The 21,634-nt window shown below is 40.0% G+C and overlaps 1 protein-coding gene across 2 annotated transcripts in view; it reads left to right on the top strand.

The window, feature by feature from the left end:
- The window catches only part of osbpl3b (oxysterol binding protein-like 3b), a 76,606-nt gene that overhangs the window by 50,738 nt on the left and 4,234 nt on the right, over positions 1–21,634 (top strand). Inside the window, exons 5-19 of one of the 2 annotated variants that reach the window (XM_047361003.1) lie at positions 308–421; positions 620–784; positions 880–1,003; positions 2,908–3,011; positions 3,476–3,568; positions 3,657–3,816; positions 7,766–7,896; positions 8,397–8,498; positions 9,920–10,057; positions 10,705–10,798; positions 10,901–11,145; positions 13,643–13,780; positions 13,932–13,995; positions 14,069–14,147; positions 14,551–14,695. In XM_047361003.1, coding sequence (XP_047216959.1) covers positions 308–421; positions 620–784; positions 880–1,003; positions 2,908–3,011; positions 3,476–3,568; positions 3,657–3,816; positions 7,766–7,896; positions 8,397–8,498; positions 9,920–10,057; positions 10,705–10,798; positions 10,901–11,145; positions 13,643–13,780; positions 13,932–13,995; positions 14,069–14,147; positions 14,551–14,695 — 1,896 coding nt within the window. The remainder of the gene's footprint in view (positions 1–307; positions 422–619; positions 785–879; positions 1,004–2,907; positions 3,012–3,475; positions 3,569–3,656; positions 3,817–7,765; positions 7,897–8,396; positions 8,499–9,919; positions 10,058–10,704; positions 10,799–10,900; positions 11,146–13,642; positions 13,781–13,931; positions 13,996–14,068; positions 14,148–14,550; positions 14,696–21,634) is intronic. The other variant, XM_047361004.1, reaches the window with a different exon arrangement.

The raw sequence follows: 21,634 nt of genomic DNA, 5'->3' as shown, positions 1-21,634 counted from the left end.
AAAATGTGGAAAAAGGAGTAGGAATGCTGTGAAGCATACTTTATGCCTTCTGTAATATGCCTTTTATATATCTGGGAATCTCAATGCAAAAAGCCATGATTTCCTTTCAATGTCTTTAGCATTGCAATGAATGATGATTTGTATTTTACCTACTAGTGTCACATTTGTTAAACCAGGCGGTAAATCATCTTCCCAAAGCCAATAATGGGATTATTTTTTCGTTCTAAAACTGGACATCATACTGTAACGCTTGTGTAACGTTCCATCAAATTTGAATTTGACATTTTGTTCTCCCGCCAACTCACAGATTGAGAAGAAGAAAGTGCACGGCTGCATTGACGTGGGTCTCTCCGTAATGGCCATTAAGAAGAAAGCCAAGTGTATTGATCTTGACGCCGAGGAGAACATTTATCACCTGAAGGTAAACCACAAAGCCCATAAATGAAATAACTAACCCAGGAGCACAGCAGGCTTTCCTAATTTTTTTTTCTTTTGAATTATATAACAGTAAATTAATCTCTTTTCTTGTTTGTGCAAGGGACTGTCAGCTGACGAAGAATTGTAACTTTCTGCAAGTCTTTCCACCTGACCTTGACCTTGTGTTGATTTCTGGTTGCAGATTAAGTCACAGGAGCTGTTTGATGAATGGGTTTCCAAGCTGCGCCACCATCGACTCTATCGGCAGAACGAGATCGCCATGTGCGCCAATGAGAAGCCCTTCTTCTACCCCATCTTCCCCTCCCCTAACTCCCCTGGCATAGCAGAAGGCGCATCGTTGAGAAGGGTACACCTGAGCACTACAAAGCATGCAATTAGACTGATATGGGCTATTTAACGTACAGAAACAATTACTAATTTTGAGTTTGTTTGCTGCTGCAGTGCATGTCTCTACGGAGGCAGTCCTCAGTCCATCCCGCAGCGGGCTTCCCTTTGAACTCCAACTGCCAGGCCAAGGTAGCTGCCTGGCTCCAGTCTTCAGACGAAATGGACAAATGCTCCAAAGGTGAGACGGCGACCTCTGACATTTGTGAGCCTTGTAACACTCAAACAAGCCTGTAATTCCTCTAAGTAAAGCATCACAAAATTACTGCCTGTCAACAGTTATTGAAATGCAAATAATTGTGAAACCACTCCGTTAATGTTCAGGTTCAAAGTACTGATGAGTAATCTTTGTTTTCCTTGTTCCTTTGTAATCATTTGTCTTGTTATGTTAACAATGACTAATTACACTCAGAATTGAATTAGTCACTAATTAAATAATTTAACAGAATGAGCTCAGTGCCTTATGCAGTCTGCAAAGGAAAGTGAAAGTGAAATGAAAAATGTCTTCTTACTTCTTCTCAAAGCGATTTCATGTATATTCCCATGCGCAGAAGATTATTATTAATAAATGATAAATTTAGACACCACTGACATGCAATAAATCTTCTGGTACAATTCAGTTTTATGTTTTTTATATTGGTTGATTATTGGGATATTAAATGTCTTTATGGACTATATATATTTTATATCTGATAGTATAACGCACAACTTCAATGGATTCTAAAAGCAAGAACTGCATGCATAGGTTTGAATTAATTGTGGATTTTCTTTTATTTACACAGGGGCAAAACAATACAGGCAGGTTCAAATATATAGTGTATTACACACCTAATAATATCACTGTCCTGTTGGAACACCTAGTTGTTTCCACATTTGGACCATCTCTCTGTTAATTGCTTCTGGTGAAGCTGAAAGATTTGGTGGTTTTCCACCTTTTCCTATTGCCAGCAAATTAAACCAAATTAAATCTAGCATTTCTGTACTCACATACTCAGTATAACCCCAGATAATTGTCCCACAACCTTGTTGATGTCTACAACAAGGTGTAATGTGCTAAAAAACATTCAACCAAATATTATAGGGGGTGAATGTATAAATCAGCTTGTATGTATAATTTTCACCAATGTGAAAGTCAGAACTTGGAAGGACCAAGGACATTATCATCCCACTGGGTGAATTAGCCCCTGGGAGGTCAAGAGGGATGGACGTCCACCAGAGCCTAGAGTAGTTCAGGTCCACAGCCGGCCCGACAACCGCAGGAGCCATGGGCCTCCAGACAGGAGCCCACCACTCCAGGACATGGCCTGAGCACCCACAAAAAACACACCAAGGATGAAACAGGAAACATTTGCAAAAACCTTGCAAGGTGCTTAGCCATACATTTGTTTTCAGAATACCAAAATACTGTTAGAAAAGGACTGGGATTTGTATTGGCAAATACAGTATATACTTAAACTGCCATCTGCTGACCCTTCCACTTCGAAAACTCTTTATGTTATTTAGGGCCATGCAACAAAGGCCTGCTATTAAAATCCCTCTTTGGGAAACTAAATGTGCACAAAAAGTCCATAAACACAGTAAATTTAAGGATTGTAAAAATGTTTATATTTGAATGAAGATAAAAATTGATGAAATGACTGAGCAGCACCTAATTTAAAGTGCAGAGCAATAAATAAGCTTCCAGTTTCCATACTAAAATCGGTCCATATGTAGAACTTCAGAGGACAAATAAAATAGAGTGGTGGATGTAGGCCCTAAACCTATCAGGAAGTTTTCTCTCTAGTGAAAGTTCACAATGTTAATAGTGAGCACAGTGTTCTGTGGGTCCAAAATATTTCATTTCATTTGAATTCTAAACATTTCAAGTGTTGCCAAGATTATGCTATTTGAAATTATTATGCTAGGTTATTTGAAAGTATTTTTAATGACCTGAAAAAAGTTCTGAAGCAAAGATCTCAGTTTTGCATTTGTTTTAGGTTTTAGGTTCTTTATTTTTATTTGAACCAAATCAGTGAGTATATGCTGAAGTACTATCCATTTTATGCGTTCCTTTCTAAATTATAGGCTGTTTTTGTCCTTTGTTAGACTTGTCAGTGTGTGAGGCCTACCTGCTGGAGCTGAACCACCTGATACAGAGCATGGAATTCCTCCACCGCACTTATTCTGCTCCGTCTATTCAAGCACTACAGGTCAGATTCTGTTTGCTTTAACCTTTAAAAGAAGGTTGGATTGAAATGACTGCATCACAAGATTACTCACGTACTGAAAATCACATCCAAAACACCACATGACTCACAATTTATGTAAAATAACGTGCTTGTGTCCTGTCATTTGCCTTTAAGTCATCTGCTGCTAAATATAAAGTATTTTTTGGGGTGCGGCGCATGCTAGAGCACGTGAGCCATCTGCGGAGGCTTCGGGCCTCGAAGCAACCATCCCAAGTTTGACTCCCAACAACAGAGACCTGTGCTGCATATCTTCCCCCTGTCTCCACCCCATTTCCCGTCTACCTACTGTCGAAAAATAACAAAACAAATAAAGGCCACTAGTGCTGCAAAAAAACAATATATATATATATATATATATATATATATATATATATATATATATTGGGTTTTTTTTGTTTTTTGTTTTTTTCTTTTATGTTACCTAGGCATCTACATTTGACAGCCCCAAAAAAGGAAAGAGTCTTCAAAGGAAATGGCGCAATAAAAACTACAATAAAGATAACAAAGCAACTCTGCAGGTAACTAGGATGACAATAAATTGTGAAAAAGCTAGATCTTTTCCTAGTGTGAGTTTGTAAAATGCTATTCCTCCTGCTGTCACTGTAGGTACCCAGCTGCATCTCCTTTGCCTCCGTCCGCCTCCACGCCTCCAACCCCAATCTCTCCACCGCTGCGCTCGGAAACGACAAAGTCGACCCCGAATCCCTGGATTCACATTTTGATGTGGCAAAGCTGCAGGAGGACTTCTGCCGTGTTGCCACCGACTGTGAGTTAAAACTGTCAATTTATTTCACAGTTTGAAGAGATGCTCGAGGAAAATGTCTATAGGTTTGTCACATGATTTGGTCACTTTTGTTAAATGAGTCAGTCTTCTTTACCTGTTAGGACTCACTATCAAGGTTGTCATAATTATTTATGGTCATAGTAAAGAGACTATTGGATTAAAAGTCCAATATGATTTTTTTGTAAAGTAAAGAAAGTCCCGAATTTACTCCTCTCTATGCTATATTTATAGGATTTAAAGAAGTTTTATGTTAAGCAATGGAAAAATATACTGTGTTGATTACATAGTGACATCACAAATTTTAGCACAGTTTCTATTAGTAATTATATGCAAAGTTTTTATTTACTAATAAAGGATTTAAATGCATGCTGTGATAAAAAACAAACCAATCCTCTGCTTGAATTAACTGTTTAAGCTTGGAATTGGATTCATTCTTGCAGATACTAACAAACTAGTAGGTGTCTTTTCACAATAAGCTAAAAACTTCTTAACTTTTGGATTACTCATTTGACTGCATATTAAAATTTACTCACTTGACCCTTAAAACACATTTTGAACTACTTGTAAAATAATTAAGAAATCAGCCAATTACACAGCATCTCAATGCATTTAGGCATCTAGATGTGGTGAAGACATTTTCTTAAGAATGGAGAAGAAAGGGGATTTAAGTGATCTTGATTGTGCTGTGTTTTTTTTTTTTTTTTTTTTTTGGTTGCAAAGTATTTCAGAAACTGCTGATATACAGGGATTTTCCTAGAAAACCATTTCTCAGGTTAATAGAGAACGGTTTGAAAAAAAAGAAAATACCCAGTGAGCCATAGCTGTGTTAATAGAAGTGGTTGGTAATGTCAAAGGTCAGAGGAAAATTGGCAGACTGGTTCACGGTGAGAGAAAGACAACAGTAGCTTAAATTAACGGTCGTGTGGGGATATGTACTTAATTGAATATTGTTTAAACACCACAGCCTACCTTAGTTCTGTTGCTGACCATTTCAATCTCTTTATGACCACCAAGTAATCACCCTCTGATGGCTATTTCCTAGCTGGATAATCACCTTGTCACAAAGCTCAAATCATCTCAAACCGGTTTACTGAACACAGCAAGAAGTTCACCACACTCCATTAGCCTCTACAGTCACCAGATCTCAATCCAATAGATCACCTTTGGGATGTGGTGAACACGGAGATTTGCACAATTGAAATATACAAGGACTGCATGATGCAGATCTGAAGAGGGTTCAATCTGATACTGACAAAATGTACCAAATAAAGTGGTCAATTAGTTTAAATAAATAACTGTAAATGACACAACAAAAACAAAGATGGTATTAGATATTTTGTGGCAGCACATTTAGCAGCGATCATTGCCGACCACCGGTCTCTGTTCTTCACAATGAAACATCTGCATTTGCCTACAGTCTTTCTGAGGAAGCTGCTCAAGCTGTCTCAGGCTTTAAAGGTGGTGTTTCCACACTGCAATTTTTAGATCTTTTTATCGATGTCCAATAGAAAAACACTGAGGATGTGGGGAACAATGCTGTTTGCCAGGGATCTCCATTGCTCTAATCGAGCCTTCTGGCACTGGGCAGTATGTCTCATCTAGAATTCTTTGGTAGTAGTTTGAATAATTTGAATGGTTTCTTTGGCTCTACTACGATCCGGACTTCCCATATGATCCTTGTTCAGTGTGATGCACACAATAATACCGAACTTTGAAGCAGCTTGTTAGTTTTTTTAAATAAGTAAAATGTTTGTTGCTGTATGTCACTGAGGGTAGACGAGGGACCCCATCTACAAAGGCTAATAGTCTTTGATGCAGCTGTGCTGGGTTGGATTCCAGGCCTGGGCCACTTCCTGCATGTACTCTCTCTGTCTGCAAAACTGTCAAATAAAGCCCACGAGTACCTCATAATAACTTTTAAGAAAATAGGTAGAATGTCTGGTGAAAGCCAGTAAGCTTTAGTGATTCTGATTAAACTAAGTTTGACATATCACTGTGATGCAACAATACCAACAATCTTACCCATACTACTTTATCATCACAGTTTCATTTGTTTAATCTATCCGTGTGTGTACCCTCCAGGTATTTACTGTACAGTAGTGCTTTCAACAGATTCTTGTTTACATTCAAGTCCTGACTTCGAAATGTTGATATTGTTCTTTGTTAGCACTTTTTCTTTTACCTCTTAGGTCGTAAATCACAGAATATTTTCTCACTAAAGGGCCCAGTCCTGCCAAAGGTCAAGCTTTTTGCAGGCTGTGTGACATTTCAATGTTAATGCAGTTTTGCTCTCTAGTGATCCTCATTACATTAACAAATGTGCTTTGTCCTGTTGCTTAAAAAGCTTTGTTAAAATAAACACAATTCTAAATTATTACGGTTAAGTGTAGGAAGTTTTTTTTTTTTAAATGAAAGCTTCACCTTGATTTTTAAGTAAAACTGTTTAATATTTCTCTCACGTGAAAAAATAACTGACTGCCATATGCTTCCTTTCCTTTACATCAGTTTTAACTGAAGCAAGGCAATATTTCATAGGATACTGAGACCGGCCTTGAGCAATGACGGCTTTTAGAAACAACAACTTGAATTTAGCAGTTTCATTAGATGTATTGCTGAATGGTAGTGCAGCTCTATCCCAGAGGAGGAAAGGAATAAGCTACTTAGCAGTGATGGAAATCATTTGTACTCTAACAAATTTCTGCAATACAACCCTGTTGATTTAATAAGAATTCACTTTAAAATCACTCAGAGGGACTTTTAAAAACCATTGCTATGTTTTGTAAATTTAATAAAAACATGCTTTTCCCCAAAAATGCTTAGAAACTTTGCTCATTATACAACACCATGTTTTAACTGACAGAATCTATTTTTCAGACATCATATATCTATTATTGGTACTTAAATTAGTAGTATATGCTGATACAAGATACAAAGGAGGAGGTTTAATTTCTAATTATATTTAAATACATAAATGTGCATTTGTTTAGTTCATTCTAAATGTTGATGGATAAATTGTGATGGATGGATTTGTGGCACAAAATAACAGTATATTTTTTAAAAATGCCATATATTCGAAGGTTGTAATAATAAGAAGGTGGTTTGTTGAGGGGGGATTTCCCAAGTATTTTTTTTACAGCAAAAACAAATGAAAATGGACAAAAGAGTGAAAGTAAATAAATATTAAACATTGTACTGGGTTTGAAAGAGAACTGGTATTTTAAGAGCGTAAAACACAAGGGGGGCCAACACATTATTAGGCAGGTGGCCATAATGTAATAATTGTTATATTAAAAAAAAGTCTGTGAAAAGAAAAATTCACCACATAACATAAGTTTGTCAGTTCATCGTTATACAAAAAAGGATAATTATGTCTCAAAAAAAGTTCCCAAATTGTAATAAATAACAGAAATTAATCTGGGTTGCCTTTGCAGGGTGGTCCTTCAGCAGCTTAGCAGGTAGTTCATCTTCACCTACAGTATCTATAGTTCATACACATAACATAAGACTGCACTCCCTCCTATGTTCTAATAAGTGTTTTAATGTTCTCCGCATGACAATCCACCTCAATATAAATCCTCACGAGATTGTAAATCAGTGTGTTCATTGCAGGAATTCATTTGACAATACTATTTGCCGCTAGGCCATCTTTCCCAGCGCTACAACCCAATGTATCGATTTTATTTCATTGTTCTTTGACAAAATGAATTTACAAACTGTTCAACAAGTGTCCAAATAATGTTCCTCAGCCAAAATCACCCTATATATTGGGGTGCTAAATGGTGAGATCTGGTCTTTAAAGCTAATCAGATCTTAATGTATAACCATCATGGTGTGACTGACTATTCTGTTACAATAACTTAGATCTACATTGCTCTGAGGTCAAATCCAATAAGAGCTCATTTTTTGCCCCTTGTTTTTCTTATTGCTTCAGTGCATACAACCATGAAGTCAGCACTGAGCTCGCTAACATCAGAGAGGGAGAGATTGAAGCAGTGCCTGGATCACGACTCATACCCCCCAACCTCACCCCAAGTCGTCAATATGAAGAACACCCTGGCAGCGGTAGGTGAAGCAGCGCTTGCTCATGCACTCTCTCAGTCAGCAGAAGTGGGTTAGGAGTTTCACCCTCTTTTCTGCTTTCACCCTCCCACACACAAAAACATGTCCTCCCACACCTCCTGTCAGATGTGACACATTGATGAGCCTTTTAGCGAGATTACTGTACGGGCTTCCTGTGTGATGTCTGCCCACCCGAATAAGACCACCTTGCTGCCTCCTACCTGGAGGCTCTTTCTGTTTTCTGTTTTTAGCTACATATGATTATTGGCACGCTATCAGTGAGCAAATGTTTTGGCAGGAAAAGCAAATAAATTCTGATGTGGTGAAAGAAATATTTTTGCAGTTTATTTGCCACATCAGAATACTGGTGCTTTTCCTGCCAGCAAATTTTCCTCCTGATTCCTGAATGACATGTTGGAAACCAGTTTGTTTTCAACAGTTTTCAACACAGTTTGGGCTGAGTGTGTGTGCATAAAAAGTGTTTACATTGATTATTTTTCCAGGCTTTAGCGCAGAACTCTGAGCTGAGAGAGCGTCTGAACAAGATTCATGCCGAGTCCCACATCATAGAGCCCACACTAATAAATCTCACTGCCCCTGTGCAGGTGGGTGCAGGAATGCAGTGCCCCCCACCCCTACCATCATAATATTTTTTACTATCCCTGTCTTTATTTTCTCCCAACACAATGCACTCCCTCTCTGAACTCCCTACAGTCAGCAATGAGAGTAAAAATAGAAGTTGCATGTTAAATTTAATTTCTTTTCACTGTATGCACAGATTGTTTTGGCATAGATTAGAAAAAGACCTCAAACTCCCTATTGTCTTCTGAAGTAAGCTCCTTTCATTGTTTAATCAGATTTGGTATCTAGACAGTAAGAGCTGATCCACTTAATTGTACCTCTTGAAATTTATTGAAGGAACAAAGGGAAATGAAATCACCCCATCTAAGATTATGTCCACATTAATTAATCTGTTTTAGAAATAATACAGGGTAGATATCCAACTTTATCTCTACATATAACAAGTATTTTATTTATTATTCCATTTTATTTTATTTGGATTGTTTAATTCAAAGAATGCATGACTTTTATGACCTATAAATAGCTTTCAATCTTTTTTTGTTTTATTCCAATAAAGAAATCCAGTCAAATCAAGAAGCATGTTGTGATACAAAGTGCTAGAGATTAGTGTCTTTTAGTTTCTTATATGCCAAATTGATGTCTTTTTACACATTTATTGTTATACAGTGCCCTCCACATTCATTGGCACCATTGGTTAAGATGTGAAAAGGGGCTTAAATTAAATGAATCCCTGTCTGCTGCAGCATAATCTCTCACTGCCGGTTTTGAACATTGCAGCCTTTAATCTGAGTAAATTTATTCAATGGGGAAAATCATATTAAGAAAAAGTTGATTGTTTCATTTGTGCCTGGTGAAACATTTGTGTACTGATCCAGTCTAAAGACCTAAAGCTGACCCATTGCAATTTACTGCCAATGTTCTGTTATTTTAAGTTCATCATATTGCACTCTAAAAAGGCTCCCAGGGCGTTTGGATGAGAAACAGGGCCCACAGTATGACAGATCCTTCACCATACCTAACAGTGGACGTAAGGTACTTTTTGTCATATTCATCCTTTTTTAACACAAGCCCCATATGGAGTGCTTGCTTCTGAAAAGTCCAGGTTTAGTCTGATCTGACCAAAGCACTTTTGTGATGTGAGGACATAAAAGGCTTTTTCCCAATATTGTACTGGTGATTTTTTTTTAAAAATATCTCTTAACATGGATTTTGTTTTCCTACTGAACACATGTATGCAAATTAAAGTTTGTATTTTTATCAAATCTATAGCGTGAAGGTTTGCTGCCTCAATAGAAGATTAATCTATTTTGCAGCTGGTAAACATTTTCTGAAGGTTTTCCAGGGCTGCCGATCGGTGTGGAAGGTGTTGTATATTCTGAATGCCTGGAATTTTGGTTTGCCACTTTGTCGTTCCTATTATGACTATGGACCTTGCTCTACTCAGAAACCAGACTCAGCAGAAGACTCCCATCCCCTTGTGCACCAAGTTTCCAATGAGAGTAGAGCTTCGATTGCAGAGTCTTTGTCAGAGTTCTTTGATGCACAGGAGGTCCTTTTGTCAGCTAGTTCCTCTGAAAATGAGGTGAGTTTGGTTGGTAAACCATATAAGTGGGTGTAGTGGTGTGCCTTTATCGTTCAGTCAGCCACTGGGAGGCAGTTTCAATGCTGACAGTCAGAGCTAGGTAATAAAATAAGGATTACATTTGACATTCTGAGACATTTTTCCTGTTTACAAAAATAATTCGGTGTGTCACATCAACTCTTCAGCAAGAACAGAAGTAAAATTTGCAGAGAAAAATTTATTTACTGAGAAATATAAAAAAAAAATTATTAACTGCCTTTTCCAAACTATTACTTAAGCAGTGTCTGCCAGTTTATGGGTCAGTTATTACATAGAAGATGTGGGGTTTAATTCAGCATAGAATAGATTTAAAATATTTTCTAACCGTGTTACTGTTCTTTTATTCCTTTCTGTTTGCAGGGTTAATACTCCATGTCAGATGACATGGCAGCTTGAGTGGCAGCAATGTAAAAATAGAGGATTTTTTACTTTAATCTAAAAACACAGCAAGGCAAGGTGCACCTCTGTCGCCATGTGCTTAGAGACTGTTCATCTCCACTTACAAAAACCAGTACTGACTTGACAGGATGTTGAAAAAGACCTGTCCACATCCTTTATGCAAGTATGTCAGTTGTCTACTAGCTACAGTCTCAATGTCTTTGTTTTAGGTATCAGACGATGACTCAAACATCAGTGACATTAGTGACAACATTTCAATGGACAATTTCAGCAACGAAACAGAAATTGAAAGACCCAACTCAGGTAATTTCTGCTGTTCAGGTGGAGAGATAAATTGTTAAATGGCTTCTCCCTCACTAAGTGTGTCTCACCAGTGACCTTATTCATCTTGTTCCTCTAACTTAGGTTCTGTAGAAGAAGGCGCTGTCCTTTGTTCACGTAGATCCTGTCTGCCCATGCCCAGCCCTACTAACAACACAATCAGCCTTTGGAACATCCTCAGAAACAACATAGGCAAAGATTTGTCCAAGGTGACGATGCCTGTGCATCTTAATGAGCCCCTCAATGCCCTGCAGAGACTCTGTGAGGAGCTGGAGTACAGTGAGCTGCTGGACAGGGCTGCTGTCACACAGGACCCTTTTGAGCGTATGGTGAGATAGAAAATTGGTTGTATGATATTTCTTTGTTTTTATTTTCCCTTAAGATAAACTGTTAACTTGGTGCTCTCTGCGATTTGAGTGACAAAAGTAATTCCAGGGGTAATGTGACAATAACTTTAAGTAGGAATTTCAACCAATTTCTTAAAATTGTTTTAAATTCAGAGAAAAACACTTATCAATATAACAAGTTTAGATTAAGTACACAATTATTAACATAAAATATTCATTTGTAACAGACAGTTTCTTTATTTTGATAAAATGAGCTGAGAAAATCTACAACCCAAAAAATAAAAACACGTAATAAAATGCTGTGGTTTATCAAGATAATATCTTTTAATCATATTCCAACATGTTTTAGTGGAGCCTTTTGTTAAATACTGATGTTAAAATTAGATATTTCGTCAAACAAGCTGAAAACTAGGAACGTTATACTTATTTTCAAAGATTAAAAAAAATCTGCCAACATTGTAATGCTTACTAACAAGACATTTTATTGAATTGGTTTAGTACATCCAAAAGAACATTTCATAGACCTAATTCAGTCAGTTATTGACTGCCCTGATTGTTTTAATCCTATGAAATCAAGCTAACTTAACTAGGTACTAACATAAAATAGGCTAAATGTAGCAAATCTAAATTAAACTAAGAAAAGGTTAGGTAAGGTGAACTAAACAAAGCTAAGGTCAGCTAAACAAGGTAAATAAGGTAAGCTTAACTAAAGTTAAATTAGGAAAAGCTAAACTGAACTAATCTAAGATAAGATACACTAAACTAGCTAGGTTAATGGGGGCATTTTCTTTTCACTGGAAAGTCTGTTTTTATTACAACTCAATTCAATTCAAAAATACTTAATTAAATGTTGTAGTTCATATTATGCAGGTTTCTTTAAAGAGCCGTTGATGCTGATGGCTGTGGGCAGGAGGGATCTCCTGTAGCTGTCTGTCTTGCAGCAGATCTTAAGAAGCCTCTGACTGAAGACACTCTGTTGTTGTACAACAGTCGATGAAGAAGATGCTCAGGGTTCTCCATAATGTTCTTCATTTTATGAAGAAACTTTCTTTGGACAATGATCTCCAGAGGTTCCAGAGGAGTCCCCAGAACAGAACCAACCTTGTTAATTAGCTTGTTGAGCGTTTTTAAGTCCCTGGCTCTGATGCTGCTACCCTAGCAGATGATGGCAGAAGAGATCACACTTTCCACAATAGACTTATAGAAGATATGCAGCATCTTGCAGCAAACACTGAAGGACCTAAGCTTCCTTAAGATGTACAGTCTGCTCTGTCCCTTCTTGTAGACGGCTTCACAGTTGCATTTCCAGTCCAGTCTGTTGTCCAGGTGAATACCAAGGTATTTATACTCCTCCAACCCCTCCACCTTCACCTCCAGGTCTCGGTCACTACTGAAGTCAGAATCTGGCGTTAATCCCAGTTTCAATCTGATTATTGGGACAATTTGAACCCAGCATGAGTCTCTGTATCTTCATATTTAGGCCAATTGCATCTTCTCATGCAACTTACCCAAAACTGTGTGTTTCCCAGAATTAGAGCAGACTACAAATGTTAATGTGATCATTATAAAACCAACAGCTTCCACAAAACATCGAATATAATGGCATTTCATAGAATAGCAAGTTTCAGATAATATCAAGCAATTGTAATGCTGGTTCTTCTGCTCCAAAGGCTCCCAAAATTTAATTCGGTACCAGACCATCTAACTACGTTTGGAGTAGACCTGCACATGCTCCGGCAGAAATCAAGTGCAGAATCTTGGGAGGTCGTGCCAACTGCAGTATCTGTCGGACACCACACGAAAAAAAAGTTCTCCCCAGAATATGCATCGAGAATAATCTACAAGAGCTCTCAACTGGGCTGCAAGAATAGAATTATGTAATCTTGTTCTTGTAGCTCTGAGAGAGAGAATAAACTCCTCTATTCTTACAGAGGATGTATTGGCCATTAACCTTAATCAGTCTTGAACAGTTTCACTAAGAACACCACATATGTTCTTTGTTTTATTTTTCAAAGGAAGAAACTTTAGTTGTTGAAATTTGCTCTACTTGTGTCAGAGTTTTAGAACCAAAACCTGCAATGACACTCAGCAGTATTCCTTACAGTGCAGTCTGCTGTAAAAAGAAAGATGAATTATACAAATACATTGGGAGTATGCTGCAACAAGACGTTACGCATTGGAGACAAAAAAAGCCCATAAAGAAAATCTAAGTTGTCTAAGTTACTAAATGCAAATAAAAACCATCTAAAGAGTGTTTAGACTTCAAATGAGTAAAGGAGTGGGAGTTATGACCTAAAACAATGAAGCAAGGATCAGGACCTTTTAGCTCTAGTCTGGTATTATGGGATCTTATATTAATTTTGAACCAATATTGTTAGGTACTAACGTCTGATAGGCAATATTCATAGGATAGGTCAATTCTGACATAAAGAGCAGCACACACACAAACTTCTAACTGTCCTGATTTCTGTTTGTGTAGATTTATATCGCCACATTTGTTGTATCAGGATATGCATCCAGCTTCTACAGGACTGGAGGAAAACCCTTCAATCCTGTCCTGGGAGAGACGTATGAATGCGACCGGCCAGACAAAGGTTTTCGGTTTGTTGCCGAGCAGGTATGATTGCTTGTGGTTCTTTTATCAGCAGTGCAAAAAAATATGCAGACTTACTGATAAGACTAAGCTACCAGTCCTACCTGAATGAATTAGATTATTTATGCGGTGCATTTAAGAAAAAAAAGGTGTGTCTCTTTCTCTGAAATGTCAGGTCAGCCACCACCCACCTATTTCAGCTTGCCATGCAGAATCTAAAAACTTTGTCTTCTGGCAAGGTACGTGAATACTGGTATTTTTAATACAATTCCTGCATAAGATCAATAGCAATTTGTTTAACTGATTTCATAGATGTCAGGTGTAAGAACAAATTCTGGGGGAAGTCGATGGAGATTGTTCCTGTGGGTACCACTCATGTCACGCTGCCAAGGTAAGTCTGTAAGCTTTGATTATCGCAAGCCCCGGCATAACCTTCTTTCGCCTCCCTCTAACACAGACCTGAGTGAAAAAAATCCTGCAGTCAATCTTAATGCACTTCTGACCTTGTGTTTTTTCCCTAGGTTCTTGCTCTGTGTCCACCTGTATTACTAGTTAAACCTCAGTTAGGTTCATTGAAGACCCATGTTGCTTTTTTTAAGTTGTGATCTCAAAATAAGTCACATCTACAATAAATAAAAATAGCCAGGAAATAAACTAAGAAGATAAATATTTTGTCACATAAATACATACAGATGAATTTAAAAAATGCAATTGCGGATGTGCATATTCTTGTACAAATAAAGAAAGTCCAAGAGTGACAACTGAACTAACATTGTTTTGATTACTCTCTCCAGATTTGGGGATCACTATGAATGGAATAAAGTGACTTCCTGTATCCACAACATCCTCAGTGGGCAGCGCTGGATTGAGCACTATGGGGAGATCTCAATCAAAAACTCCCACAGCGATGTTTGTCAATGCAAGATCACTTTTATCAAGGTGAAAGACACAACTGAAAGCATTCAGGGTGACATTTTGCTAGTATATAATATGAAATTCTATTTTAACAAAAGGCTTCTTGTAATAGTTTAATTCCTATAGAACTTTTCAAGAGAATTCTAAACTAATTTTGCAAAAACTAATTGTGCAAATTTATAAATTTCAGATTTTCAGAGCCATTTCTAATTCATTTCTCTATATTAACTGTAGTGTTAAATCTTTTCAAAAGCACTTATCCATGCTTCTGTCTAATATGCATATGCAGAGGTGGTCCTTGGGACTTCACCCACTGAAATCAGCAGAACGATCGCACAAAACTAGAAAGCAATACCATGAATTAAATGTGAAGTGACATAATTGACACAAGACATGTTGAACAATGAACAGAAACATTTTAGTTACCATTAAAAATGGCCAGATCTAACCTTAAATAAAGTTAAATAGGTCTACAATGTGATGTAGTTCTATTTGAATCTTGAAACGATGACCTTCACTGGGCACAATAGTGGTGTGTTGTCAAGGGTGAAGCTGCAGAAATGAAGTCAGCTACTCTAAGTCTGAGGCCATGGTTGCCAAACAGATAAAGGTGGACTTCTCCCTCCAGGTCTTGGGTCACTTTCTGCCTCAAGCAGAGGCGTGAAGTATTATAGTGTTTTATATATAAGTGATAGCATGATGGAAGATCTATTGGGGCCTCATCTGCAGTAAAGGAGGTGCTTGGTTCTGCTCTGGTGAATAAAGAACAGAGCCAAAAAGATCCTTGACCCTTACCTATGATCATGATTTGGATCACGATACTGTGTCAAATGGCTTAAATGCAGGTTCTTCGCAATATGGATGGGTACAGCCGTCAAGATAGGGTGAGGAGCTCCATCATCTGAGCACAGCTGCTGCATCTCCACATTTTAAGGACTCTGCCGGGTAGTTTCGGGTATCTAATCCGGATGCTTTCTAAACACCTTCCATTTTTAGGTTTTCCAGTTACATCCAACTGGGAGTAGACCCAGAGCTCACTAGAGGAACTATCCCTCCTGGCTTAGGGACGCTTGGGGACCTCAAAGCTGGAGAGTGTTGCTGGGAAAAGCATAAATCCTTCCCCATCTCTTACGTTTTTCAATACTGTAATACATAATATAGTGTCAGAAAGGATGCTAGAAGATCATGGTTGTAACAGCATTTAAGCTCCAGGACTGATGTCACTTCTGCAAGTCTGAAAGATAACAGCAGTTAAGACCATAATACTGGGTTATTATTATCATTCTCTCTTCGAGCAGATGTCTTTCCGTAAAGCCCCTGTTGAAATGATATGTATCACATCAAATTCTGTTTTCCCTTTATTAGTTTCAAAACTAAGCATCCAGATTGTGGCCATCATCTGTATTGCCCTACATGTTTGATATATATATACAGGGGTTGGACAATGAAACTGAAACACCTGTCATTTTAGTGTGGGAGGTTTCATGGCTAAATTGGACCAGCCTGGTATCCAGTCTTCATTGATTGCACATTGCACCAGTAAGAGCAGAGTGTGAAGGTTCAATTAGCAGGGTAAGAGCACAGTTTTGCTCAAAATATTGAAATGCACACAACATTATGGGTTACATACCAGAGTTCAAAAGAGGACGAATTGTTGGTGCACGTCTTGCTGGCGCATCTGTGACCAAGACAGCAAGTCTTTGTGATGCATCAAGAGCCACGGTATCCAGGGTAATGTCAGCATACCACCAAGAAGGACGTACCACATCCAACAGGATTAACTGTGGACACAAGAGGAAGCTGTCTGGAAGGGATGTTCGGGTGCTAACCCGGATTGTATCCAAAAAACATAAAACCACGGCTGCCCAAATCACGGCAGAATTAAACGTGCACCTCAACTCTGCTGTTTCCACCAGAACTGTCCGTCAGGAGCTCCACAGGGTCAATATACACGGCTGGGCTGCTATAGCCAAACCTTTGGTCACTCATGCCAATGCCAAACATCGGTTTCAATGGTGCAAGGAGCACAAATCTTGGGCTGTGGACAATGTGAAACATGTACAGGTCCTTCTCAAAATATTAGCATATTGTGATAAAGTTCATTATTTTCCATAATGTCATGATGAAAATTTAACATTCATATATTTTAGATTCATTGCACACTAACTGAAGTATTTCAGGTCTTTTATTGTCTTAATACGGATGATTTTGGCATACAGTTCATGAAAACCCAAAATTCCTATCTCACAAAATTTCATATTCATCTGACCAATAAAAGAAAAGTGTTTTTAATACAAAAAACGTCAACCTTCAAATAATCATGTACAGTTATGCACTCAATACTTGGTCGGGAATCCTTTTGCAGAAATGACTGCTTCAATGCGGCGTGGCATAGAGGCAATCAGCCTGTGGCACTGCTGAGGTCTTATGGAGACCCAGAATGCTTCGATAGCGGCCTTTAGCTCATCCAGAGTGTTGGGTCTTGAGTCTCTCAACGTTCTCTTCACAATATCCCACAGATTCTCTATGGGGTTCAGGTCAGGAGAGTTGGCAGGCCAATTGAGCACAGTGATACCATGGTCAGTAAACCATTTACCAGTGGTTTTGGCACTGTGAGCAGGTGCCAAGTCGTGCTGAAAAATGAAATGTTCATCTCCATAAAGCTTTTCAGCAGATGGAAGCATGAAGTGCTCCAAAATCTCCTGATAGCTAGCTGCATTGACCCTGCCCTTGATAAAACACAGTGGACCAACACCAGCAGCTGACACGGCACCCCAGACCATCACTGACTGTGGGTACTTGACACTGGACTTCTGGCATTTTGGCATTTCCTTCTCCCCAGTATTCCTCCAGGACTCTGGCACCTTGATTTCCGAATGACATGCAGAATTTGCTTTCATCCGAAAAAAGTACTTTGGACCACTGAGCAACAGTCCAGTGCTGCTTCTCTGTAGCCCAGGTCAGGCGCTTCTGCCGCTGTTTCTGGTTCAAAAGTGGCTTGACCTGGGGAATGCGGCACCTGTAGCCCATTTCCTGCACACGCCTGTGCACGGTGGCTCTGGATGTTTCTACTCCAGATTCAGTTCACTGCTTCCGCAGGTCCCCCAAGGTCTGGAATCGGCCCTTCTCCACAATCTTCCTCAGGGTCCGGTCACCTCTTCTCGTTGTGCAGCGTTTTCTGCCACACTTTTTCCTTCCCACAGACTTCCCACTGAGGTGCCTTGATACAGCACTCTGGGAACAGCCTATTCGTTCAGAAATGTCTTTCTGTGTCTTACCCTCTTGCTTGAGGGTGTCAATAGTGGCCTTCTGGACAGCAGTCAGGTCGGCAGTCTTACCCATGATTGGGGTTTTGAGTAATGAACCAGGCTGGGAGTTTTAAAGGCCTCAGGAATGTTTTGCAGGTGTTTAGAGTTAACTCGTTGATTCAGATGATTAGGTTCATAGCTCGTTTAGAGACCCTTTTAATGATATGCTAATTTTGTGAGATAGGAATTTTGGGTTTTCATGAGCTGTATGCCAAAATCATCCGTATTAAGACAATAAAAGACCTGAAATATTTCAGTTAGTGTGCAATGAATCTAAAATATATGAATGTTAAATTTTCATCATGACATTATGGAAAATAATGAACTTTATCACAATATGCTAATATTTTGAGAAGGACCTGTATTGTTCTCTGATGAGTCCACCTTTACTGTTTTCCCCACATCCGGGAGAGTTACGGTGTGGAGAAGCCCCAAAAAAGCGTACCACCCAGACTGTTGCATGCCCAGAGTGAAGCATGGGGGTGGATCAGTGATGGTTTGGGCTGCCATATCATGGCATTCCCTTGGCCCAATACTTGTACTAGATGGGCGTGTTACTGCCAAGGACTACCGAACCATTGTATATGTCATTCCCAAGACGAATTGACGCTGTATTGGCCGCAAAAGGAGGCCCTACACCATACTAATAAATTATTGTGGTCTAAAACCAGCTGTTTCAGTTTCATTATATATACACAGTACAGACCAACAGTTTGGACACACCCTCTCATTCAAAGAGTTTTCTTTATTTTCATGACTGAATATTGTAGCTTCACACTGAAGGCATCAAAACTATGAATTAACACGTGTGGAATTATATACTGAACAAAAAAGTGTGAAACAACTGAAGATATGTCTTATATTCTAGGTTCTTCAATGTAGCCACCTTTTGCTTTGATTACTGCTCTGCACACTCAGAATCGGAATCAGAATCAGAAAAGCTTTATTGCCAAGTACGTTTTTGGACATACAAGGAATTTGTTTTGGCGTAGTCGGTGCAATACAATACAAATTAAACAGTATAAACATATCTACAATATAATATAAATATATGTGCACAGTTTTAAGTGAGTTAGAGTAAATATAGAGCAGTATAAGATGCAAGAGCAATACAACAGTGCAGGTGATCATTGTGCAAGTAAAGCAGGGGTCCAAGCTGAGCGTTAATGTAACGCATAGAGTTACAGGTTACAGGTGTCCTGTCAGCAAAAAGGGGGGGGGGAGGGAGAGTGTCAGGGTGGTTTCCGGGCTTTGTTAACAAGGCTGGTGGCAGATGGGAAAAAACTGTTCTTGTGACGTGAGGTTTTGGTCCGGATGGACCGCAGCCTCCTGACAGAGAGGAGAGTCTCAAAGAGTCTGTAACCGGGGTGGGAGGGATAAGCCAGAATCTTCCCTGCCCGCTTCAGGGTCCTGGAGGTATACAGTTCCTGGAGCGACAGTAGACTGCAGCCTGCCCTTATCCTTGGCTGTAGCAGCGGCGTACCAGATGGTGATGGAGGAGGTGAGGATGGACTCAATGATGGCTGTGTAGAAGTGCACCATCATAGTCTTTGGCAGGTTGAATTTCTTCAGCTGCCACACGAAGAACATCCTCTGCTGGGCTTTCTTGATGAGGGAGCTGATGTTTGGCTCCCACTTGAGATCCTGGGAGATGATGGTTCCCAGGAAGCGGAAAGATTCCACAGTGTCAATTGTGGAGTCACAGAGGGTGATGGGGGCAGGTGGGGCTGGGTTCTGCCTGAAGTCCACAACCATCTCTACTGTCTTTAGAGCATTGAGCTCAAGGTTGTTCTGGCTGCACCAGTCCAACAGATGGTCCACTTCCCATCTGTACGCAGACTCGTCACCATCAGAGATGAGTCCGATCAGGGTGGTGTCGTCCGCAAACTTCAGAAGCTTGACAGACTGGTGACTGGAGGTGCAGCTGTTGGTGTACAGGGAGAAGAGCAGAGGAGAGAGAACACAGCCTTGGGGGGAACCGGTGCTGATGGTCAGGGAGTCAGAGACGTGCTTCCCCAGCCTCGCGCGCTGCTTCCTGTCAGACAGGAAGTCAGTGATCCACCTGCAGGTGGAGTCGGGCACACTCAGCTGGGAGAGCTTCTCCTGGAGCAGAGCTGGGACGATGGTGTTGAAGGCAGAGCTGAAATCCACAAACAGGATCCTGGCATAGGTTCCTGTGGAGTCCAGGTGCCGGAGGATGAAGTGAAGGGCTAGGTTGACTGCATCATCTACAGACCTGTTGGCTCTGTAGGCAAACTGCAGGGGGTCCAGGAGGGGGTCGGTGATGTCTTTTAGGTGTGAGAGCACAAGGCGCTCAAAGGACTTCATCACCACAGAGGTCAGGGCGACGGGTCTGAAGTCATTAAGCCCTGTGGTCCTTGGCTTCTTGGGAACAGGGACGATGGTGGAGGACTTGAAGCAGGCTGGCACATGACATGTCTCCAGTGAGGCATTCTGTTGATGAGCTTCAAGAGATAGTCACCTGAAATGGTTTTCACTTCACAGGTGTGCCCTGTCAGGTTTAATAAGTGGGATTTCAAGCCTTATAAATGGGGTTGGGACCATCAGTTGTGTTGTGCAGGAGGTGGATACAGTACACAGCTGATAGTCCTACTGAATAGACTGTTAGAATTTGTATTATGGCAAGAAAAAAGCAGCTAAGTATGGCAAAAGAAAAGCAGCTAAGTAAAGAAAACCGAGTGGCCATCATTACCTTAAGAAATTAAGGTCAGTCAGTCCGAACAATTGGGAAAACTTTGAAAGTGTCCCCAAGTGCAGTCGCAAAAACCATCAAGCACTACAAAGAAACTGGCTCACATGAGGACCGCCCCAAGAAAGGAAGACCAAGAGTCACCTCTGCTGCGGATGATAAGTTCATCCAAGTCACCAGCCTCAGAAATCGCAGGTTAACAGCAGCTCAGATTAGAGAACAGGTCAATGCCACACAGAGTTCTAGCAGCAGACACATCTCTAGAACAACTGTTAAGAGGAAACTGTGTAAATCAGGCCTTCATGGTAAAATAGCTGCTAGGAAACCACTGCTGAGGACAGGCAACAAGCAGAAGAGACTTGTTTGGGCTAAAGAACACAAGGAATGGACATTAGACCAGTGGGAATCTGTGCTTTGGTCTGATGAGTCCAAGTTTGAGATCTTTGGTTCCAACCACCATGTCTTTGTGCGGCGCAGAAGAGGTGAACGGATGGACTCTACATGCCTGGTTCCCACCGTGAAGCATGGAGGAGGAGGTGTGATGGTGTGGGGGTGCTTTGCTGGTGACACTGTTGGGGATTTATTCAAAATTGAAGGCATACTGAACCAGCATGGCTACCACAGCATCTTGCAGCGGTTTGCGTTTAGTTGGACCATCATTTATTTTTCAACAGGACAATGACCCCAAACACACCTCCAGGCTGTGTAAGGGCTATTTGACCAAGAAGGAGAGTGATGGGGTGCTGTGCTAGATGACCTGGCCTCCACAGTCACCGGACCTGAACCCAATCGAGATGGTTTGGGGTGAGCTGGACCACAGAGTGAAGGCAAAAGGGCCAACAAGGGCTAAGCATCTCTGGGAACTCCTTCAAGACTGTTGGAAAACCATTTCAGGTGACTACCTCTTGAAGCTCATCAACAGAATGCCAAGAGTGTGTGGAGCAG

The sequence above is a fragment of the Girardinichthys multiradiatus genome, chromosome 3, assembly GCF_021462225.1.
Source record: "Girardinichthys multiradiatus isolate DD_20200921_A chromosome 3, DD_fGirMul_XY1, whole genome shotgun sequence".
Taxonomy (NCBI): Eukaryota; Metazoa; Chordata; class Actinopteri; order Cyprinodontiformes; family Goodeidae; genus Girardinichthys; species Girardinichthys multiradiatus.
The sequence above is the reverse complement of the archived record's forward strand: the minus strand, read 5'-3'. Positions and strand labels throughout refer to the sequence as shown.